The 25,594-nt window shown below is 32.4% G+C and overlaps 2 protein-coding genes across 2 annotated transcripts; one reads left to right on the top strand and one right to left on the bottom strand.

Annotated features, from left to right (window-relative positions):
- The first annotated feature begins 268 nt into the window (after positions 1-268).
- LOC148608886 (UPAR/Ly6 domain-containing protein crim-like) lies at positions 269-4,566 on the top strand. The gene is made up of 3 exons (XM_088541009.1): positions 269-411; positions 2,827-2,958; positions 3,247-4,566. Exons 1-3 carry the CDS (start codon positions 357-359, stop codon positions 3,516-3,518), a joined length of 459 nt encoding a protein of 152 aa, XP_088397135.1. The 5' UTR covers positions 269-356; the 3' UTR covers positions 3,519-4,566.
- Positions 4,567-7,203: 2,637 nt separating this feature from the next.
- LOC148608885 (3-ketoacyl-CoA thiolase, mitochondrial-like) lies at positions 7,204-25,594 on the bottom strand. Its single transcript, XM_088540776.1, has 11 exons — positions 25,463-25,594; positions 19,531-19,706; positions 18,095-18,223; positions 17,083-17,199; positions 16,638-16,785; positions 15,436-15,495; positions 14,401-14,516; positions 13,316-13,418; positions 12,356-12,453; positions 8,426-8,580; positions 7,204-7,545 (listed from the first exon to the last, which is right to left on the bottom strand). Exons 1-11 carry the CDS (start codon positions 25,476-25,478, stop codon positions 7,464-7,466), a joined length of 1,200 nt encoding a protein of 399 aa, XP_088396902.1. The 5' UTR covers positions 25,479-25,594; the 3' UTR covers positions 7,204-7,463.

Genomic DNA, 25,594 nt, shown 5'->3' with positions numbered 1-25,594 from the left:
GTTTGTTATAATAGTGCTAAAAATGGTCCACGATAGATAACTCAATTCCTCAGCTGGGATTTTATTGCAACACATATTTTATATTTGCATTGACATTGATTGTACCTGTATTTGTTTATGTTTATATGTACACATGTTTCTTTGTTAATTGATGATAAATCAATGTTTGGTCTTTATTTCAATAAAACTTACTTACTTACTATGCAGGTAATATACTCCTTTAGTACTTTGATATTGTACCTGTGATATTTCGGTTCCTTCCCCTGTGTTTCGCACCTGCGCAGGTAAATCCATACAGGTGACTCAATTGTGACACTTCCGCCATGTAGAACAACAATAGTGACATTTTGAAAAAGATGAAAACATATATTTTGATATTTGTGTCGCTGATACTGAGCTTTGTTTATGAAGGTAAATTAATTAGTTAGTGTACGTTGCACCTGTAATTGTGATGAGGGCACATGATAATTTAGGAATAATCTAAACCATCTATTTACATGTACATTGACTTCCGGTATTTTTCAAAAGTTGTATTTGATTGTAACAGGTACTATAAGTACTGATAAATGTGCAATAAAGCCAGAACAAAGAACTGCTAAGAATGAATAACTGCCAACTTTTAAAAATCCACATGTATCATGACTAAATCTGGTTTTGGGACAATTTTGACCTGAAATATCGTGTATGTGGAACAGATGATCAAAATCGTGAAAACATAATTAAATCCTGTAAGTTGGCTGTTATGAGAATTGTAAAAGTTGTTGTTTTTCGGACACATTTACTCCTAGAACCTATCCCCTACCCAATTTTCTCGTATACATGTATATGATACAGTATGTAATAATGAATTATATTTACTAAATGCATTGTATGTGAAGATGCGGACACTAATTATTAATATTTCTTTGTCGAAATATGGTGGAAATAATTGAAAGTTAACAGAATTTCTTAATTTTGGTAAACTTCAAGGCTTTTTTAAGTCGCTAATATTGTTAGAGACTTCTTGCACTGTTAATTTTAATACTTTATATTCACATATGATTTACATAATTATATATTACAACTCCACGTTATGCCAAAGATCTGTGCCATGTTTACCACCACAGTGTCATAGTTCTAGCTTCATACGTGATAAAAATACCTCGTAAATATCATACACCTGTCATCAGTCTTTGATTTATCCCTGTAGTGCCAGAACTTTCAGAAATCCTCCTTCTGTTTTATCAGTTGTATCAGTTGTTATGGATTAATCATTAAAGCCTTAAAATTCTCAATTAACATGCAAGCGGAATAATAGTTAGTTGTATTCTACATGTAGGCCACTGAGAAAGGCACTAAATGCCCTTTGTCCAATTTTTTTTTACATAACTCAGAAGGTTCCTTTTCAAACCCCTTCCAATCTTTTCCTGAGAGCAATTAATTGGTGATATCGCCAAAAGGTGTGCAACCAGACGTTTTGGAAAGGGGATTCTGGTCCATGCTCTTATTGACCAATGACCAAAAATGCATGAAATTAAAAAAATTTTCAAACAATAGAGGGATTCCACTTCTCCAACTCTATTTTAAGACAGAAAAAGTAAATGACATTAAGCAAAAATAAAAGGTGTGTCTTCTATTGAAGAATTGCAATAATAAAAATTTTGTCTTTTGAAAAATAACATAAATTTTCTATGTGTATAATGTTTATTGCGCAAAGTGATAAAGTTTTGAAAAAAACTTCTGGTACATTATATTTAGTTAAAAACAAGTGTGGGTAGGGTATACCGGTAATTGGAAACGTACATATTTTTTAATTTGGTCTTACTTTTTTATCTGAACCAGTAGGCTTATGTTACAATGAGATAAAAGATTAAATCGGTGGTTTAACAAACAAAAGACAAAGTTCTGTAAAATATGGCGTAGCAGACATTGTACATTTTAGTTAGAAAGGACACGTTACAAACACCTATGAAGTCAGCCGCATATCTTGACCTACACTTAGAGATCAATGGAAAAAGAAAACTCATGACCTAATTATACGACAAACACCATGACTTCTCTGTCAACTAAGTTCCTTTTATTTGTGGCAACTTTTGCATATTGAGTTGTATGCAGACTTTGTACAGCGCTAGACTTCTTACAATAAGGCTTCTGGAACAGTGTTATGTTGTCACAAGGTTGAAGTCATCACTACAGAAATTTTATGGTCGTCATGAACTTGTGGATTGTTACAGTGTACCATGAGAATAGATTTGTTCATAGTGTGACAGTGTCATAGTTTTTCTTTTCTCTTTCATCTACCACAGACAAGACTTTTTATGAGCTACTTTGCAGGTATTTCTTCCAAAGCAGAAGATCGGTGCACCTGGTCCATTCTCTTGGTTTTAGTGGAGCCCTGGTTGCTCATTTTCTCCTCTTCCTTGTACCTGTTATTTGGTCCTAAATTGGTTATTTCATTTTCTGTTTTTCTTGTCTAGACTTAATCCTTGGAATACATGTACATGTAATTGTATGTTCTAATGATTTTTGCTGGAATCTTGCTTCCCTTTAATATTCTTTCAAGCTCATCCTACATTTGTATGAGACCACCTGATTTCACTTGTTTTATTTAACAGATTTTCATTCACTGTACCCGAGTCATTCAGTATCACTTAAATTGAGAACAAATTATTTACTTACATCACATGCATGTATGTGTATGTGTACAAATGTGGGTACATATTATTTATTAAATCTATAGCAATCTTCACATGGCTCTGGAATGCCTCATAATTGTTGATTAGGGAATGTTGTAATGAAAAGACACAAATCTTCATACTTTAAATTACTTTGTACATGTAATTACAGGTTCAGCTATCATGTGCCACAGATGTTTCAGCGCTATGGGTGGATGTGGTGATGAGCTTAATTGGTGGATGTTCCCATGGAAAGACTGTGGAGACTCTGAATTCTGTGTTAAAATCACAGAACAAGTTGGCAGTAAGTACATATATAGGTATTAAGCACTTAAAGCAAATCACAAACTGTCATGCTATCAACCACTTTGAACTAATAAACTAAGACATCCTGGAAGACTGGTTAGTGTTCAATGATGTTAAAAACAACCATTGTCTGCAACTATGAAACAATAATACTTCTGTTCTTCTCACTTGGGTAAGCAACCTTGCTGCTAAAATTTTTCAACTTTAAATACATGAACCAAAAAACTTTGAAAATAATTCTTGTTCATTTCCTACTTCTTAGAATGAAACTTAATTTTCATTTCAGGTGAAACCTACATCACAAGAGAATGTGAAAATGTTTTAATGAAATCAACACGACACAGATTAAGAATGCCAAATTTACGTCGTCATGGATATTGTTTACCAGCAAGAAACAATGACTTCTGGAATCCTGGAAAACTGACTAATGACAAGATCAAATATTGTTTTTGTAATGATTGGAATGGATGCAACTCTGCTGAAAAACTGTCACATAGATTTTTACCAATGACAATTTTGTGCCTTGTTTTTACATATATGGCTAGAAAACTCATGTGAACAGATTTAAACATTTTCTGCAGAATTTCATGGTTATTTGTCCTTCTTTGTAATGTTATATAAATTAATTTGAGATAAATACTGTAATCTGATTGGCTAAAATAATTTTGTTATATCTTGATGGATAAAAAAAATATTGCCACACCCCTATTCAGTTAAATTCAGAGCTACTTTTCTCATGTTTTAAAGATAAAAATATGCTTTAGAATTAATGTATAAAAATTGGCAATAATCAAAATTTTGTCTATTGGAAAATTCATGTTATTTTTCAATAGACAAAATTTTTATTATTGTCAATTCTTAAATATTTACAATTGGATCATATCATTTTTTCAAACATTATAATGGCTTTACTTCAGCAATTCATTATTAAATTGTGGTTCTCTTTCTACAAAAATTTCTTTATCACTACCTAGTAGCAACTTTTAGGACATGTATGAATATGAATTAGTAAAGTCCTATTTTTTATTACACACCAACTTGAAATAACTCCTGTAGGCAATTTAGAAGTTGTGAAATTATAGGTTTTATACATTAATCAACCATGTCAAATTTTTTTGCTCTTGTTTCATGTCCTTCCTATGTATATAATTCTTTTTTTTTTACTTCATATATTGTGTATAGACGCATTTAATTAATAAACCAGATGTTTGTATAAAACCATCAATCAATTTTAATTTTACCAATGTGAAATAATACATACATGTACTTACTATTCATTCATTCATATCAAACTAATATCTTTACTGTATAACGTGATACAGAATTTCAAATTTTACAAATAATCTTCAATTTTATCAATTATATTAAATTAAACATCTTTTTATACTTTTATATAAGAGTTAGAATTATTTTTATTTTTTCAAGCAGACAGACTTTCATGAAATTCAAGCAAAGGTTTATTTTTATTTTAGTTTATGCACAATTTTCAGATAGTTTTTGATATTGGTAGGTGATACATACATACTTCAGACATTCCATATATGTAAATGATGTAAAGTAATTATAGCAGCAATATAAAGGCTTTTAATAAACAATTTTGTACTTATTTTTGGTTTTTACTAGCATTTTCTTTATTACATGTATGAAGTTTTCATAAGAAAAGTTTGTCTAACTAGTAACATACCATTAACATGTTATAAATACTTGAAAAATTATATAATATAAGTCTACCATTTCATTTTCGAGCCCTTTATCGAATGTAAGTACCGTGAACCACGCTCCATAAATTGGAATTATAACTTTAAAGTTCTTATGGATGCCATGGAGGACTATGCAAGAAAATGGATTAAACAAGAACAAGACATTGATTCTCTGTCAGAGTGATTAAAGGCCGTGAGGTCTTTAATTTTGAAATGAATGAAAGTTTTAAGTAGGTCAATGAATGCCAAGGCTACATCAGTTTTCAAAGACCCCGATGTAGCAAAAACATACATGACAAATATGTTGTCGTACCAGCAGACAAAGCCCAAAACAACATTGTTTTTGTCTGCAAAACGTTTTATATCCAATGTTTATAATCAGAGGTAGACGTAGAAAATAATAGCAGCAATAAGACCTACATTGCTACCACTCTCTCCAAAGAAGAGATTGTGGAAAACCATAAATCTGTGCTATCCTCTTTTGGTCTCTCTACCAAGGAAGATGATTGTGATTTACCGTCTATGTACTGGATTCCTAAACTTCACAAGAATCCATGCAAACAACGTTTCATAGCTGGATCTGCAAAATGTACCACCAAACCTCTTTCAAAACTTTTAACTCCTATACTCACAACTGTCAAAGAGGATCTGCAGTCCTACCACAACACTTGTTACTTCCGTAGCGGTATTAATTCAATGTGGATCCTGAAAAATTCGAAAGATCTTTTCCTTCTATTCCCCATACTCAGTTAAAATCCTGACTTAAAAACATTATACATCGTTGTTTTTCCAACAAAGATGGTACACCTAGATACAAATATATAGTTCTTGGTAGAGATTCCTCATACTTTGTAAGAAATAATTTCAAATCATCTTCCAAATATACAGAGGAAGATGTTTACAAAATGCTGGAATTTTTAATCGACAACATGTTTGTCCAGTGTGGTGGACGTGTTTTTCAACGAACAGTCGGCATTCCAATGGGAACAAATTGTGCTCCTTTACTTGCTGACCTATTCCTTCACTCTTATGAGACTGACTTTATAGCTGATTTGATCAGAAAGAAAGAATATCGTTTGGCTAGATCCTTCAATCTCAGTTTCCGCTGTATAGATGCCGTATTATCTTTAAACAATCCTAATTTCGGGGATTTGATACATCGCATCTACCCAAAAGAACTTGAGATAAAGGATACTGCAGACACTGTGAAGTCAGCCTCATATCTTGACCTACATTAGAAATCGATGGTAAAGGAAAACTATTGACAAAACTTTACGACAAATGTGATGACTTTTTATTCAGAATTGTCAACTTTCCTTTCATCTGTGGCAACATCCCTTCGGCTCTTGCGTATGGAGTATTCATATCACAACTCATATGTTATGCCAGAGCTTGCCGAAACTGCGCAGACTTTTTGTATCGCGCTAGAACTCTAACAAATAGGCTTCTGGAACAGGGTTATGTAGCTACAAGATTGAAGTCATCACTACAGAAGTTTTATGGTCGTCATCATGAACTCTTGGATCGTTATGGTGTATCCATCAGCACCATGAAAACTGATTTATTCAATGGGTCATAGTTTTCCTTTCCTCGTTTGGCTACCCCGGACTTGACTTTTTTGTGAGCAACTCGGCGAGTGTTTCTAGAAAAGCAGAGGACGCTTACCCTACTGGTGCACCTGGTCCATGCTCCCAGTTTTTAGTGGAGTCCAAGTTGCTCATTTACTTTTGTTACTTTGTATGTATGATTTTAGTTATTTTATGTTCTTTGTTGTGTATGTCTGGTCTTTGTCCCTGGATTACATTCTTTTGATTACCGCTATAACCTTGGTTCCCTCGATTACTCTTTGTCTCTCATGAATCTCCCACAACTGTCAATCAGATCTAGTACCAGTTTTCTGTGTGTGTGAGATCTAACAAAACCTGAACCATAACAGAAAACTGATGATCAGATCTAGTACCAGTTTACTATGTGTATCAAGGTTTATATGCATTTAATTTTATGGGTTTTTGTTTTCAAATGTTATGATTATAGTCCTATAACAGCAAAGAAATATAGGTTATAACAAATGTAAGCTTCAAATCATTTTCAATCAAACAACTGTTCCTGCCCAAGAAGTTTTCCAGACTTATTTTGAAAATGAATCAACCAAGGTATGAATTCATCAAAATGAGCTGCAGTCAGTTTATGCAAATAGAATAAATTTTGAGTTATTGCCCTTGGAATCCTGATTTGGTATGTGAGAGTTAAGAGTTACACATGGATTATTGATCTAAGAAATGAAGAATTTTTCTGAATTTGTTTTCACAATTTTTCAACAACATTTCAAAACAACAATTTTTATTTTTGTATGTGCTCTAGAAAACATAAATTTTGACCTTGTGTTTGTTTTCACTTCTTGATTTGATTTTGACCAAAGACATTGTATGGCCATAGCTGTTCACATACAATGCTTGTCATGAATCAAGCAAAAATATGATACCATTCAAAACCAAAATATGAATCTTAAACATATGTAAATATAAAAAATAAGAAAACAAGTCTCCATATCTAATCCATTTATAATGTGTATATAAATAATGAATATCACCATGTAGATTGGTTGCACCAAAAATGCATGAATAATGATAAGATGCACTTATTAACAACAAATAATTAATGGGCAGCACAATCAACTGAATTGTTCCACCAATTAACACAGCCATAGAAAACAATTTAAAAATCACATTTTTGATCCACTGAGTTCAATTTAAGAAAAGATGATTGGTCAACATAATACTGATGTCACACCAACTGTCATTTGTCAGCATTTCTCAACTATAACTGTCATTCCCTGACCACCACCAATGCATGCAGATCCTAAGGCAATTTTCTTGTTCTGCCGACTGAAAACAAATGAAATTCAACTTTTAAACAACGCTATTAACACCAACCATACTATAAAACTCAATATAAAATTCCTTTATCTAGAAAAAAATAAATATATGTTTTATCATAAAAAAAATGATATTATGGAATAGGTGTATAATATGAAGATAACAGTTGATTATAAGGTCAATAAAATACTTCTCAGGGAGAAGCTTGATACAACTCCAGAGGATGAACCCTGAACAGTTGTGGCAAGTATGAGTGGACACACCATTCAAGCTTGATACAGCTCTGAAATTTGATATTTGACACATGAAAATAATTTGATCAGAATTGCAGTGACCCTTATTCCCGAAGCACAATCCCCAAACTCAATCCCAGACTTATTTTTGGAGTATGGCATCTTTGGTACAATTTCACATATACATTCTGTTTCACTCATTATTAGGAAAACACTTTTTTGGCCCATCATTCCTATGGTACAACTTCTGAGAGATTCAATTACTTATAGCAAAGTTGTTATACAGACATCACGAAAAGCCACCAAATTTATTCCAAGCCTTCTTTTGTGGTGGACATTATAAAAAATCTAGTTTCTGGTCCCACTGTTCCTATATAGTTTGAGTCACAACCCCCAAAATTATTTCTGCCTTCCTTTTTGGTATGACAACTTGTGGTACAATTTCAGAGAACCATTCCCAATTCATCAAGTTATTGACAGGACAAAATGAGAATAGCGGAAAAATATCATGTCTTAACATGTAGACAGAAAAACAGTGGAATACAATAATGAGAATAACTGTAAAAAGGTGGAGAATTTTCTAATTGATACTAACTGTAGAGTGTTTGCTGGAAATTGCGAGTTTGAGTACTAATTTAAGGAAAGATATAACTTACTGTAATTCATGAACAAGATGTCCTGTTATTCTAGCACCAGAAGCTGCCAAGGGATGTCCAAGAGCTATAGCACCACCAGACATATTACTAATGTCATTATTTAATCCTAATTCTTTGGCTACAGCAAGGTACTGAGGTGCAAAGGCCTCGTTAACCTGAAATAACAAATGGAAAGGTGACTAAACACGTCATTAACCTGAAATAACAAATCCAAAGGTGACTAAACCCTTCATTAACCTGAAATACCAAATCGAAAGGTGACTAAATGCTCCGTTAATCTGAAATACCAAATCGAAAGGTGACTAAAGGCTTCGTTAACCTAAAGGCTTGGTTAACCTGAAATACCAAATCGAAAGGTGACTAAATGCTTCGTTAACCTGAAATATCAAATTGAAAGGTGACTAAAGGCTTCATTAACCTAAAGGCTTGGTTAACCTGAAATACCAAATGGAAAGGTGACTAAACGCTTCCTTAACGTGAATTACCAAATGGAAAAGTGACCAAATGCTTAGTTAACCTGAGATATCAAATGGAAAGATGCCCAAACGCTTGGTTAACCTAAAATACCAAATGGAAAGGTGACCAAACGTTTCGTTAACCTGAAATTACCAAATGGAAAGGTGACTAAACGCTTCGTTAACCTGAAATACCAACAACTCCAACAAAACGGCTGAGTAGTATGCATATCTAAATTTTCATACAATACATCATACCAAATGTTAAAAGAATTCATCAAGTAAGTCCTATAACTCTCAACAAAATTCACCAAGTTGAAATAGTGGTGTAGTATGCAATCTACACTTCTTAACCATGTGACACACCAGATAATTCAATGACATCTGTCAATAGCTTACAGAAGATTTGTGTCGACAATGTCACAATATTAGTGAAACATGCTGAAAACAGTTTTAAGTCCCTTATCACCAACAAAATTTGTTAAATTGAAATATTAGAGTAGTAAGCACATCTACATTTTATAACATTTCAGCATAATAAATATAAAAAAAAATGAAACATGCTATGAATAGAACAAGACCCATAATTTCTACAAAATTTGCTAAATCAAAATGGTGGTGTAGTATGCACATCTGCATTTCTAACAATGCACCACATAGTCCTGTCAATCTACTGACAATGCACCACATAATCCAGTCAATCTACTGACAATGCACCACATAGTCCCTGTCAATCTACTGACAATGCACCACATAGTCCCTGTCAATCTACTGACAATGCACCACATAGTACAGTCAATCTACTGAAAATGCACCACATAGTCCCTGTCAATCTACTGAAAATGCACCACATAGTCCCTGTCAATCTACTGAAAATGCACCACATAGTCCAGTCAATCTACTGACAATGCACCACATAGTCCCTGTCAATCTTAATGTTACCTTAATTCTGAACAATTTGCAACTGAAGATTACATTGATCTAAGTAATCTATAGCATTATGACCCAAATAAACATAAGGAAAAGTCTCACAAAATTTAACATGGGAAACCTCAAATAAGCATACATATATATATATTTATGGAATAAACATTGGATTTTTTATGGACAGCATGACTTGATATAAACAAGCATTCTGACAGTACTATTGATGCTATACAGTGTCCCCTTTCGGCCTTTGAACTCATTGCCTTTATGAGATTTTTTTTATATATGTGAACTAACAATGGATGGTTTTATTTTTTAAAAATCAAGAGAAAATAACTCTTGAACAGCAAAAGCAAATTCCATCAAAATCAAACCTGAGCTTCATTTTACAGTCGATAATAACATTTTTGCATTACAGAAAGCTGCATAAAGGCATTCTCTTTCTATCACCTGGAAAGTTGAAAAAAACTTCATTATTATGAATTAAAGGGCAAATAACTCTACAATGACAGCAGCAATTTGCATCAAAATGATGAAACATAAAATTTTATGTAATTTTCTATGTCAAAGGGCCATAAGTTCCATATGAACCATTTTGCCGCAATAATATTTAAATTTAATTTGTAACTTGTCATGATAAGACTAGCTAACAAATATGAAATCAATTGGATTAGGCGTTACAAAGAAAAGTCTGGAAAACATAAAATTTTATGAAATTTTCTATGTCCAAGGGACACAACTTCTGTAAAAATCATTCAACTATAACATCATTCGAACTTAACTTGTAACTTGTCATGATAAGACTATATCCCAAATATGAAATCAATTGGATGAAGCATTACAAAAAAAAGTCCAGACAACACAAAATTTCATGAAATTTTCTATGTCCAAGGGCCATAACTTCCGTAAAAAATCATTCAACTGTAAGGTCATTCAAACCTAACTTGTAACTTGTCATGATAAGACTATATCCCAAATATGAAATCAATTGGATGAAGCATTACAAAAAAAAGTCCAAAAAACATAAAATTTCATGAAATTTTCTATGTCCAAGGGCCATAACTTCTGTATTTGTTTGTTGTTTGTTGGGGTTTAACGTCCGAGCAGCAATATTTCAGCTATATTCAGATGATGAACATGAAATTGATGATTAAATGAACATGAAATGATGATGAAATGAAAAAGGAATGGGACCTATGGTTCCTACTCTGGGAGAATACCACAGTAGGGTTCTTAAACATGTGAGGAACGTGGCGTCTTTCCCAACATTCCACCACCTGGGGCACACATCCCAGTTGCTCTGTGGGCAGAGTGCCCTAGCCCCCGGCTAGGGTTCTGAGCACTATTTAGTCGCCTTTTACGACAAGCTTAGCACTGCTGCAGGCCTATTCTTTTAACACCCGGACCTACACGGGGCCATAACTTCTGTAAAAATTGTTCAACCATAATGTCATTCGAATTTAACTTGTAACTTGTCATGATAAGACTATATACAAAATATGAAATCAATTGGATGAGGCATTACAAAAAAAAGTCCGGAAAACCAAGTGTGACTGACGAACTGACAGACGGACGGAGTGCAAACCTAAGTCCCCTTCAGCATTAGCTGGACCAGAGTTTATGATTACAAAATAAGGAATTAGCAACAGGGCAAATTTAAAATAATAAGATACCATTTGATATTTTCTTAGTGGAGTACTAATAAAAAAAATGTGCAGATGGAAAGAAAAACAAAATGTCAGATAAATAATTTAAGCAAATCAGAAACCCAGGACAAAATATTCCATTCCAGGAGCCCCATATAAATATCAAATAATTCTTATTGTTTGCAATGGCAAGGTAATAGTGAGAAAAGCTTCTTTAACCATTAAATAGATCAGTCATAAAGTGTCTACAGCACTATAGCAGATCCAGTAAAATTCTTTATTTACTGACAATAAAGGACTAAAATGGAAATGCAGTGTAGGAACCTACAATATGTCATGCCAAAACCCAATCTAATATGGAGAAGGTTGACATAAGATTACTGTAAACCACATTTCAGGATATCTCAGGATATTTCTAACACTCTATGTATCAAGTATTTTATAATGAAGGTACTTATTCATTTTAGGTTTCTTTTCGCCCTAGTACTAAAACTCACAAAATTAACATGAAAAATCGGGTCGGGTGGGAATGAGAATTCAGGAATTTTTTTCATTATGGCCTTAACTTTAAATTTCATTTGTAATGCAGTACCAAAAACTAAATTTTCACAGGGTACATGTAAAAAAGATCTGTTCATGTGTATTTTATGGTACTAAATAACTTTAAAAAAAAAAAAGAATTCATTAATGCTTATCATCTGGAATTATTGGGAGAGAGACACAACATTTTGGTGGTTATAATCTTTTTGGAAGGTATCAAATAACAACTTGCCACTACATGTGGACAGGTATAAAAATGTAATAAAAGCAAAGCATCTTTGGACTTATAAACATTTGTTTAGATAGGTATTGGTAATGTCTGACTGAGAAGAAACTTCCATATTGTAAACTGCAGTCTATACCTCTACAATATCCATATCATTAATCTCTTTACCAGCTGCTTTTAATGCAGCTCTGGATGCTGGAGCTGGACCAATACCCATTATCTTTGGATCACAACCTATCATAAAATATAATTATGTAGCAAAAAGGCTTCATGGTAAAAGATATTAGAACTAAGATCATGCAACTTATTCATGTCAAAATTGTATAATAAATGGTTCCTCTCTACAAAAACTGATCAAAAATGTTACCAAACTATTTTTTAAATAGTCAATAAAAGATAAATGTGTGTTATTATATGAAGTTATGCAGATTCAATTAAAATCAAATAAGGAAACCTGCAACTTAAGCCCCATTCTCATGATGAAAATTTACATTTGAGAGAAAATTTGCACATGACTAAATTTACCAAAATTTGCTAAGCATTCATATGTCCTATTCATATATAAATACAAATTAATTATTGAAATATTTGGTGTTTGGGGATAAGGGTTCATTATTTTGGTAATATTTTAAAGGATGAGCCCACAATTATCTTATATTAGAATAATATCATCTTTTATTTAGCTTCTATTCATGTTGATTACTGTTACAATACCATAGAGTGTAACCCAGATTATTTACATTCTACACTAAACTAACGCTGTCCCCCAGGAAAAATACTATTATCTTGACCTCCAAAACAGAGTAATTATGTGCATGGATGAAAAATTGTCATTTTCATTCATTTTATTTTCTTGAAAAGGGGAAAAATTCTGGTTTACATCTTATACAATGAACTGTAGCTACAGCTATAAAGAATTCACATAAATTATTACATGTACGTGTACACGTTGGAAAATTCTGTGCAGTATTTCCTCAGAAATGAGCAAATGACAGCCTGAACCTTCTTTACAAAATTTTAAAAAAATCATAATACTTTGAAAATCAATTCCTATAATTCAAAACATAAGTCCGCTCGGGTGCCAGCATGTATATACCTGCAGTGCCATATGCCACCAGTCTGGCCAGAGGTTTCAGATTGTGATCTTTAATGGCTTGTTCATTGGCTAATATCAAAGCTGCAGCACCATCACATACACCCTACAACCAATACAATATCATCTCAGCTGTTATGCTCTATTTCATTAGCACAATTTCAACACTGTAAACTAATAAACTACTGCGATATTTTCATTTTTGTCAAAAAATGTTACTGACTTTAAATCACTATAATAAAAACTTTTACTACAGATGTTTCTACTGATGTACAATTTTTCTCAAAGTAAAAAAAATTCAAGAATAAATTTTTGACTTAACCAACAAAATCACAATAATTTCCTTATTTTTAGTGTGTAATTTCTTAATAATAGTGTAGTAAAAAACTTTAAGAAGTAACCATATCTATGAAGTACAAGCTGACCTAAAAATGATGCAAATACAGAAACAGATGAAAAACAACTTATTAGTGAAGAAACTAACAATTAAAGTTGCATCTTATTAAAGTTAGAAAGTAATTTTTCTAATTTTTTTATCTATTTTCACACTTCTTGACCTGTGTGAAAAAAATATTTCTCACCTCTTTGAGAGATTTGAGTTCTCAGGTGCTGATTGGCTTAAACAGAAAAGGGCGATTGGTTGTTGTGTGATCATATCACATTGTCTATAAAAAGGGCGATTGGTTAAAAAGCAATGTTGTGACAATTCTTACACTGTTCTCCCATAACAACTGTTGACGTCATACTCATAGACGGATGATAGCTATAATTTCCCACATGACATATATGCTGAAAGACGCCTAAATTGCTGTTTTGATAAGTAGTCAATATTGAAATTTCTAACATCAAGAGAAATAAATTTTAAGCCTCAATATCGAAAATTTATTTCTCCTGATGTGAGAAATTTTCATGATCAACTATCAATGTAGATTCTGTATGAAATGAGTCAAAACAGTCTCCATCCATTAACAAGGCCCAATCATAACTTACAAATGTCCCTACAGGGACAGGTCACCTAACTATACCCAATATTAACATGCATCAGTTTCTAATTATTGACTAATTATTAAAGTTCATTATTAACTTACAGAAGCATTACCAGCAGTGACAGTTCCCCCCTTTTTAAAAACTGGAGGAAGTTTGGCTAATGATTCCATAGTAGTCTGTGGTCTGGGATGTTCGTCTACCTCAAATGCTTCAGGTCCTGTAAATACCAGAACAATATAAAAAAATCAATTATACATACATAATAAAACTGAGTACAATTCAGATTTTGATTTAATAAAATAACTTTACAACTTATTACAATGTACACAATGTACCATTGCAAACATGAACTTGAGTACGTTGTTGTGCTAGGTCTATTTTCACTTGTACAGGCAGTGGATATTGAACAGCAACCAAAATTGTTTGCAGTATGTGCCCTATCTGTATAAAGCCACAAACCAAATTTGAAATCAACCAATCCATTGGGAGCCAAAATTTTTATTTCACAGATTATCTCTACCATTCCATATAGCGAAAAATGTCCAACAAAATAGGCCATGTGAGCTTTTGTCATCACTTGGTGTCTGTCGTCGTTATATAGTGTCCATTGTTTCCATTTGCCATGTCATGCCAAAAACTGCTTTTAAATATAGTGTTTTAATTTCTATATAAAGATCAAAAGAGCAAATCAATGTTAATACCATAAAATGACCAAATGACTAATTAACAAGGTATTCCAATATACCACCGACTCATTGAGAGGGGGTGTAAAAAATGTAGCTTAAGTTTTTAAAAAAATGAAATATGGAACTGTCATTATTAAAGTCAGAAGACTGAAAAGGTCGGAGGTCAAAGGCAGATTTTTCAGTTGTGACAAAGTCACATCAGCTGGCATGATGTACATGTATTGCAAAAAGTATCATCATGTTTAAAAAAGGCACAATGGCAGTAATAAGTGAACAAACTAATTTCTAAATGTCATTTTAAAGTTTGATGAGCACTGAAGTATAATATTATGAGATAAATAGTCCTAAGATAATATATGAATGGTAACAAAAGTGACAAGGATGATGTTACATAAAAGTTCTAACCCACTGATGTACATGTACATGAATCTGTAACTATTTGATACATACCTTTTTTTCCCTTAACCTGCACTGGTGTAATTTCTGCCTTGAAAACACCACTGTCTTGGGCTAAAATAGACATAAATATCTAAATCTTAAAAATAGATCATAAAAGTTAAAATGCATTCAATTGTTTTTATGATAAATGAAAACAAAGTACTGACAGCTGACTTTGAAATAAGAACATATTCACTTACCAGAACTCTGAACTTTCTTACTTTCCATGCAAACAACTACATATAATGTACTTCCAGGTTGTTAGAATCATAAAAAAGTGTTCATATGGTTCACAGAGCTTTGATTTCCATATGGTTTACAGAGCTTTGATTTCCATATGGTTTACAGAGCTTTGATTTACATATGGTTCACAGAGCTTTGATTTTGAGCTAGAATGTAATATAAATTACAGACTGTTTTCTTTTAGTACAAATTCTCAAATGACTTGAGAAAACATTAAGTTTCCTGTGAAATCCTTATTTTCAAATTTGTACAAAAATGCAAAATGTATTCAACAGCATTTTTGTTCATGTACATCAACTTATGAGGTCAATTTTTGGTATAAAAATTCATATCCTATATCAGTATGAATAACTAAGGCTTTACATGGACTTTGTAAGTCAGAATTAAGGTAATTAAATGTGGAAAATAGACAAAAAATTTCAGTTTGATGGCTATCAAGTCACTGATAACAGATCTGTTTATACTACTTGACAATCAGTATTTTTCACAGTATTCTATGGAAATGATCTGTAAAATCCTGAACTTTCTGAAATTTTAACCAAGGTAGTATGGAGAGATTCACAATCCGTAGAGCATAATTTGAAGTCAAATTCCGCAGAAAATACAAAAAATCTGTGTAAGTAAACACGTTTGTGATAAGGCAACATAGTATAATCAATATCAATTATGTTGTATTACAAACTCAGTGTCTTACAAGTTGATGTCAATGCCAAGTCTGTCTTCCATGTGTCCTAGGAACAATCTAAAATTTTAGGTTTCCATGGGAAAACTTCAAATGAAGATGAACTTTTCCACAACTAAAGTCTCCTTTCCAAACTTAACAAATCCTTTCAGAAATTTAAGTTCTTTACTTTACTTGCCAAAGAGAAAGTAAAACATTATAAAGAACTTTCCTTCACCAAAATTGCACTTGCCCTGGGTGAAGAAAAGTGGAATCATAGAATACTGGACAAATGGTTCCTATTGCCTACCCTGTTTCCATCTTGCCTGAGTCTGGCAAGCATATTTATCACAGTCTTCTCTTGAGATCTGATACTGTTCAGCTAAATTCTCGGCTGTAATAGCCATTGGAAGCCCTGTATATGAATCTGTTAAGGCAGCCCACATTGTATCCTCAAGCTATAATAAATATTTCACACATAAGTAGTATCAAAGTCAATACTGTCCCCATTTTATGTTTGTATTGTATTCAATGAAATACTATAATTCATTCAAGTTAAGGATACAACAAAAGAAGATTCTATTCTGACAAACATTAACAAGGAGGTCAAATATTGGCAAACAATTCAGATAGAATTAGCATTGTTACAACATAAACAGTGAAGTATAGATACAATATATAACATGTAACAATGCTATCATGATAAGTTACCATGTAATGATGTCATCATACTAATGTACTATAAAAATGAATACCTTCAACTCTTGTCCAAGTTTGGTGCCAAATCTGATGTTTCTAACAGCATATGGTGCTTGACTCATATTGTCTGATCCTCCTACTAATACAATGTTACAATCTCCTAACATGATTTCCTGCAATAGACCATGAAGAATAATCATATGACACCAGTACTTAAAAACTGCTAATATCAAGAACTTTTGTTTGTTGTGAGATGATAGATGTGGTTACATCCTGATTAATTTAACATCGCTTTAGCTCACCTGGCCTATAAAGCCATGTGAGCTTTTGTCACCACTTGGTATCTGTCGTCCATTGTTTCCATTGGGTCAAAATTATAGGATGACTCCTTGTTATTGCTCTTGACAGGCGAAAAAAGTTTTTAAGCATTTCAGCCACTATTTTGAAAACTATAATAGATAGATAAGAATTGATGAAATGATCTTTTTAATAAGGCCTACAAAGATTTTCATTGGGTCAAAGCTGTCAGACTACTTCTTGTATGAGTTATTGCCCTTGAAAGGTGAAAAATGAACCAGGTGACTAATTTATGCTCCTGGGAGCCCCTTGTTTTTAACTGCTGTTACTTATGATAATTTGCAGGAAAAAAAATTACTGTTTAACCTCTATGTTCAATTTTTGGCTCAGGCAGTTATCATAATATCTCAAATATCAAACAAAACAACACTTTAAATATTGTTAACACCATTCAGACATGTCATATGAAATTTTCATGAAATCCCAACAGTAGTTTTTGAGTCTTTAGATTTCATAAAAAATTAAAGACAAGAGAACCAAAATGATGGCAGCTGCCTTTTTGTAAGGTTCAGTGTACAAATGTATGTATGCATGAGATGAAAATGATACAGATTAAGTAACTATGAAATATTATGCTTTTTTCCTTCAGATAAGATTTTTTTTTGTGGAACAGTCTGTTAAAATTGACTTAACATTTATTAAGGCTTTATATTTTTTTTAAACAAGGTTTTTTGTGTGATATATTTATTAGAACAATCTTGTATTAAATACCTGGGCCCCACTGACTATAGCCTGGAAACCAGATCCACAAAGTCTGTTCACAGTTAAGGCTGGCACTGGCACAGGTACACCACATCTTAGTCCAACATGTCGAGCTATATAGATAGCATCTGGTGATGACTGAAATTAAAAAAAGCATAGAAAACTACATGTATGTGATAAAACCTTTTGGCAGTCCATGCTGAATGCTGCTTGCTCAATGTTATATCAACATGAAATTAATTGCTTTTAAGTAATAGAAAATATTTTTTCAGGCTTAAATAGTTCTTCAGTTTTATTGTTCTCATTTAAAACCTATTTTAGACATCTATACAACATATTTGTATTGTTTTACAGACTAAAATTAAGGAGTAAGTTTGATTTCCTAATCAAGCAGTCAAAGAATAGTTAAAAATAAATATTTTTTTTAAATAAAAGACTTACTAAGGGTAAAGCTGGTGAGAATTCGTTATATCAACATTATATAGTAAAACCACCCCATTGACAGCCCCCTAGGATCAAAATTACCACATACAATAGTAAAACCACCCCATTGACATCCCCCTAGGATCAAAATTACCACATACAATAGTAAAACCATCCCATTGACAGCCCCCTAGGATCAAAATTACCACATACAATAGTAAAACCACCCCATTGACAGCCCCCTAGGATCAAAATTACCACATACAATAGTAAAACCACCCCATTGATACAAACTAAGCTGAATATATTTACATGAAGGATATTATCAATGACCATTTCATTGACAGCCTCGTGGTTTACACTGCCAGCTACAAACTAAACTGACTCTATTTACATGAAGGACAATACCAATGACCATTTCATTGACAGCCTCGTGGTTTACACTGCCAGCTACAAACTAAACTGACTCTATTTACATGAAGGACAATACCAATGACCATTTCATTGACAGCCTCATGGTTTACACTGCCAGCTACAAACTAAACTGACTCTATTTACATGAAGGACAATACCAATGACCATTTCATTGACAGCCTCATGGTTTACACTGCCAGCTACAAACTAAACTGACTCTATTTACATGAAGGACATTACTAATGATACTAATGACCATTTCATTGACAGCCTTAGAGTTAACATTGCCAACTATATACATGTACTAAAATGAATTTATCTAAGAGCAGCAGGATGACCACCCATTGACAGCCTCAGGGTTTGCATTGCCAGTCAATATACTATTAAAGTGAATGTATTAGCCCAGTGCATAACCTAGAGAGAGAAATGAGCAATAACTTCTCCCATTTGCATTTGATAAGGAGAAATTTTTGTAATAGATTACATGGACAACTCCTTATCATCAATGTCTATATAACCTGCAGAATATTACCTATGACCATTTGACTGACAGCCTTAGGGGTTACATTTGTCCATTGCCAGCCATATACTTAACTGAATATATTTACCTGCAAAACGTTACCTATGACCACCCCATTGACAGCCTCGGGGTTAACATTTCCAGCCTGTAGTGCTGCTTTACCTGCCACTTCCATTAAATCTGTACATGATTTTCCTGTAAGTTTTCCACCATATGTACCAAAGGCTGTCCTCTTGGCAGACACAATAAATACATCTTTCACCGCTGTAATAAAAGAGAGGGCGATGGCTTTTAGACCTATACTTTACAATGTTTACTAAATGCAATGCAAAGCTGGGAAAAGCAAAAAGTTAACAAAACTGAATAAATATGCAGTAAAAATAGTTAAAGACTCAGTAAAGAATAAAAAGAAATAGACAAGAAATCCTAGACCTAAAAGTATGCCATTTGGGAGGCTAATGGTCACCTCCTGAATTTGTTGCCATAACATACATGTATGATCAAGAAGAACACCAAGTCCGAAGAAAATGTCATTTGATCATATAGACTTTATTATAAGGATCATTTCAACATTTCCACGTGCAGTTTTTTATCGAGCAATAATAAGTCAGAGCACAGACATGTAATTAAATAGCAAGTAGCAAGACATCCAAATCCTGCTTTATCACATAGCTGGAAACAAGACTTGATTACTAAAAAGATTTGAAATAAAAAAGTAATTAACTGAGACTTTAATATAAACTCTCTACATTCAAGGAACACTGATGTTAGTATTTAAGTAGCATGTTATAATTGTAACTTTTATATTGATAGATATACAATGTAGATCTGATTTTTTTCTTTATTAGAACATGGCTGCTTTTTTTTTTATATATATACATTTTGTATTTTCTCTTAAAATTATTTTAGTTTTAATATTGTCATAGTGTATGTAAATGATTATCCAAAATGTTAAAAATTTTCATATGCTACTATTTATGTGGATGACACTTCACAGAATGTTTCAGATAAGTCGAATGATACGATTGAGAATAAATTAAAAGCAGATCTTTATAATTCAATGCAGTGGATGAAAGAAAATAAATTAACAATGAATCTTAAGAAAACACAGTGTATGTTAATAGGTACAAAACAATGACTGTCAAAATATTGACGTTAATAATATTGTTATTGAAACAGTTGATGTAGCTAAGCTGTTAGGAGTAAACATTGATTGTTCATAGTCTTGGTCATATCATATTGATTGTTTAACTAAAAATATATCCAAGAAAATAGGAGTTTTGAGAGGTTTGAAATATTTTATGTCTAGTTCTGCATTACTTAAGGTTTTTAACACTGTAATTTTCCCACATTTCAATTATTGCTGTATAAAATGCTCAGGTGCAAAAAATGCTTTAAATATTGATAAAATTTTTAAACTACAAAAAAGTGCTGCTCGGATTATTTCGAACGAGCAAATTTTATGACACCATCTGCTGTACTTTTGAACAGAGTAAAATGGATGCCATTGTCAGATTATTTTGCTTATAGAAAGGCAATTCTTATTTTTTTAAATCAATAAATCAAATGGTTCAAGATTAAATAAATGTATTTAAATATGTTCATCCAGTTAGTTCAAGATCAGCTAGACAAAGTACCCAAAATTTATTGTATATTCCAAAATCAAAACCAGAGTATTATAAACGATCTATTATTATTTCTGGTAGTTATCTATGGAATGATCTGAATGAAACTTTAAAAAATTGTACAACCATAGAATCTTTTTAAAAAATGTATTTACAACAATATTATGGTCATTAGTTTATTTGTATTGCTAGTCAAACATTGTTTATCTTTTACTGCTATATTGTAACTTTATAATTTATGCTGTATATATGTATATAATGCAGGACCATATTGTAATGTTATGTAACTAAATATGTTATCCTGTTTAAATAAGGAGATTATTATTATTATTTATCATTATTCATTGTTAGTCTAATTTTTAAATAGTTCTCTTTTACTAAACTTAATTTTTAATTCTATTTTATAATTTATATTAATTTTTTAGCTTTCTTTAGTCACATTATTAATTAATCTTAAAATCAAATCTCTATGATATTAACTTTAATGTTCACTTCTAATATCTATTTCTAAAATCTAATATACCTGTACATTAACTTTAATGTTCATTTCTAATACCTGTACATACCTGCACATAGCATGTGTAAATATTTTACTATATCTTTTTCTTTGAAACTTCTTAACTTTATCTTTTAATTAATTTGATTGCATCATTTATTCTGTGCATTTATAGTATGGGTCATTTATGTTAACCACTTAGAGTAATCTGGATTAAATAAGTGCTATATAAATGCTTTGTAATAATAATAAGAAAAAGTTTCTTTCATAGTAGAGAAAGTTTTTTTGGAAAGAAGTTTGTAAAAACTATATCATTTCTTCGACTGGGTCATACTTAAATACACCTGCATTCGCCTGCCAGGTTAAAATATGCCTGTAGAAGAAAAGCATATGCCTGTAGCATTAATATTGTATTTACTGTGAAAATAATGTTATATTAGCTTAGTAAGATGTATTTTGTTCAAATAAATTATACTTTCAGGAAATTATTTGTTGATGGGAAGTAGAACTAGCCGATATAAATTACAATCTGGCAGGCGTTCGACAATCATGATTGGGCATGTGTATTTGTGTATGAGATAACTATACATGTAATTACCAAAGTAGGAGAGATGAAAACAAAAGTACTGACTTATTTAACATGCAATTCAGGGAAAGTGTGGTGGACACTGGTGTAAAAGATTACATTTTGACACTATACATACGCACATACAAGCACATACACAGAAATTGTTCAAGAAAAAAATGGAAACTACAATAAATCATGACACATACAGAAAACATTTAAGAATATATATAATCATACCAAAGCACTATACAGAATACAAGCTATTAATGCAGGTAAATCCCCCCTCCGGTGAAGAGCACTCCTAATTTCTAAAACCTGAGACTCGTAAATTTCAAGAAGTCTTGTGATACATTGTAAGTTCCCGCAGTTTTGAAATATTCCACAAATCACAATAAGTGGGATAAAGTGCATCCCAATGCAAAAAAAACAGGACCAAGCACAATAGGTGATGTCTGTGTACCTGTGGTAGGTCAATGTGGTCATCAGTCTCAGTGTCTGCATAGATCATGCTGTCCGTATGTGACTCGTGGGCCTAACTGTCAGAATGTCCAGTCGCCGAAGAAAGAGAAGGAAATTCAGTAGTATCCGTAATATCTAAAATGTCAGGCCTGCTAGAAGTTGGAAGTAAGAGGATAAAATGATTTGGTACCCATGTCCCATGACCTGAGAAAGATTGAAGTATTGTCCAAAGAATGTGAACAGGGTTTTCGGAATTGATTTAGAACTGGCAGTAAGTTCATATTTATAGCCCTGCACTTAAGGATATGACATTTGCGAATGGTTATCAGTCCAGTAACATATTTTGATTTTATTGTGTTAATTACATTAACGATTGCTAATTAGATCATGTGAATTCAGCTCACATTTGTGGCACGCTTTGTCAGCTTGAGTGATTAGAATGATGATTAATTGGATTAATGGATTAGGTAATGCAATGGCCGATTTGCATTCCACTGTAAATATATGGATCACTATTACAATTTCCATGCCTCTTGTAACGCTACTTTTTTTTCTGGGAAATATATTTGATATCCATCAGGTAGGAAAACTCTACTTATATGCTACATTTGATATGCAAACAATTTATGGTAATTTCACAGATTTTTTTTAAGAACCAGGATCTTTAGCTCCAAATTTTCAGAAAAGACAAAGAAATCAAAAATTAAGTATATTTTATTTTATTTCCATTTTTCACTTCATTCATATTTTCTGTTTTACCTAAATATTTTAATCAACTAATGTTTAAGTAGCTAGAACGGAGACTATGACCCAGGACTCCAAGCCTACATTTCTAATCTCCCAAAAAGATATAACTACATAAAAAGTAGATAAATGTATTTATTTTACATGTATTTATTCATATTTATTGATTTTACTTCTAAATTAAACTATTAAAACCGACAGGCATATACATGTACATTTCTTCTACAGGCGTATTTTTAACCTGCAGGTGTATTTAAGTAGGACTGCTTCGACCAACTCCAGGCAGTTCTGACAAACATTTGATTAACAGTGGCCTTCAAACTTTCAATTTGTCTGTAACATTTTGAAGTATTTATATGAACCCTCATTTCCTTGAAAGGTTTGAAAGTTTTATGATAAAAAAGTTTATATATATGCATGTGACACTTCCTCGATCACCATTACATGGAAATGAACGTTTGCCCTTTTTAAATTTTCAATCAATGGAATTACAAAAACATCCATTCAAATACATTATTTATCATTTAAACACTTCAATTTGTTCACAATTTAAACATAAGTGAATAATTTCAAAGAATATTGCAGTGTTCTAGCTAGGATTTGAAAATAGAGGGGCGCAGGGAAGCAGGCACTTTAACACGTAGCATGTTTTTTTTTTTTTAATAAAAAAGGGATATTGATTTTGTATGTTTGTGTTAAGTCAGTAATTTGTATTCTTATTGCTTACCTGTCAACTTTTGAAAATGAAGGTCGCATCATAATTTGCAAACTGAGTAAATTCAACTGCATGATCAATACATGCATGTCACCCTTATTGTATTGAAAGATCTTTCTCAGAAGACCAAGTGCTTGTAGAATTTTAACACATATACAGTGTATATAGAGGTGATTATGCTGTAAATGTATTATAGTAGCTTTCAGATCTTCTATGAAGGAGCTGGGAAATCAGTTTTGATTTGATCAATTGTTGTGTGAACAAGTATTGTCATTGTTCTTGCAGTAGGGCAGCAAGTTTAGGAAGGAGGTGATAAGGGCAAGTGATTCTTTACATTAATGCCTTATTATGAGGTGAAATGTTGCATGAAATGTCACAAATATTCAATATTGCTCCAATTAAATACCAAAATCTGAAGTAAGTAAAAGAAATATTATTTCCTTTAACTATTGCAATTACAACTTATGGAAAATGTCCTTTACTGTAGAAGATAGAGAAAATTTTTAAAATATTGAAATTATAAGGGAGGTAACTGACATCTTGAATAACCAAACAAGTTTATACCAGTAGATCTACAAAATTTAGACCTGTTACCTTGAAAATATTTGTAAAATTAGTTGTGCAGTAGAAATTAATTATTAACCAATGATTGGCTGTCCATAACATTGTTACAGATCCAATCGGGATTCATTTTCTACTTGTCAATCATTATCGGGTAACCCTTGTCAGCTGATTGATCACCAATAATTACCTGAGGTTTACCTAAGGGTTAATTACAACAGGATGTAGTTAATGAAGGTGACACTTTTTAATTGGCTTGGGGTAATTTATTAACAAGAGTGGAAATCTTAAAGGGCCATTCAGGTAATTGTAAATGGGCACTAAAGGGGTAATCAATAATGGCAGAGGGGCGCTGCGCCCCTCCATTTTTCCCTAGCTAGGACACTGTATTGTAATGCAACTTATCATCGCATGATTTCATTACTTCTCACGAAATCAGAATCAATTGTTTGGTTAACTCTATAGTTGCACATCTCTTTAATTACAGGTCGGTGGTCAGAGAGTCCAGAATTTGGCAGAAAGTTTTTAAAGATAAAATTAAGGAAATTTAAGTGCACAAGAACATGAATGATAATAAGCTCCTGAAATACAAATGTTCATGAATGTGTTATAAAGGTATAAATTCAATAACATGAATAAATCTTAACAGTTAATAATATAGTCCGCTAGCTCTGCAAGGGTTCAAAGTCCACCGGTCGGGGGAGTTTATATGCACAAATTTAAATGAATGACGGTGGCAAATTTAAAATGGCCAACAAATGTGTACATTGATGTAAATAATTCAGCCAATGAGTTCAAGTGGTTAATATGGTGGAGTGTGAAATTTCTGCAGCTTTTGAAATAGGATATTACCCCGTGAGAGCGCCATGCCTGTCTGTTGTTAGTGTAAATTATAGTAGAGTCGTACACGGGCGACTGACAATTCCGGGTGATGACGTTTTCCCTGTCTTGTCTTTATCCAAGGAATTGTTCTTGTGATTTCTT

This window comes from Perna viridis, chromosome 8, assembly GCF_037379345.1.
Source record: "Perna viridis isolate PV_CMFRI_1.1 ecotype Kerala chromosome 8, ASM3737934v1, whole genome shotgun sequence".
In the NCBI taxonomy this organism is placed as follows: Eukaryota; Metazoa; Mollusca; class Bivalvia; order Mytilida; family Mytilidae; genus Perna; species Perna viridis.
The sequence above is the reverse complement of the archived record's forward strand: the minus strand, read 5'-3'. Positions and strand labels throughout refer to the sequence as shown.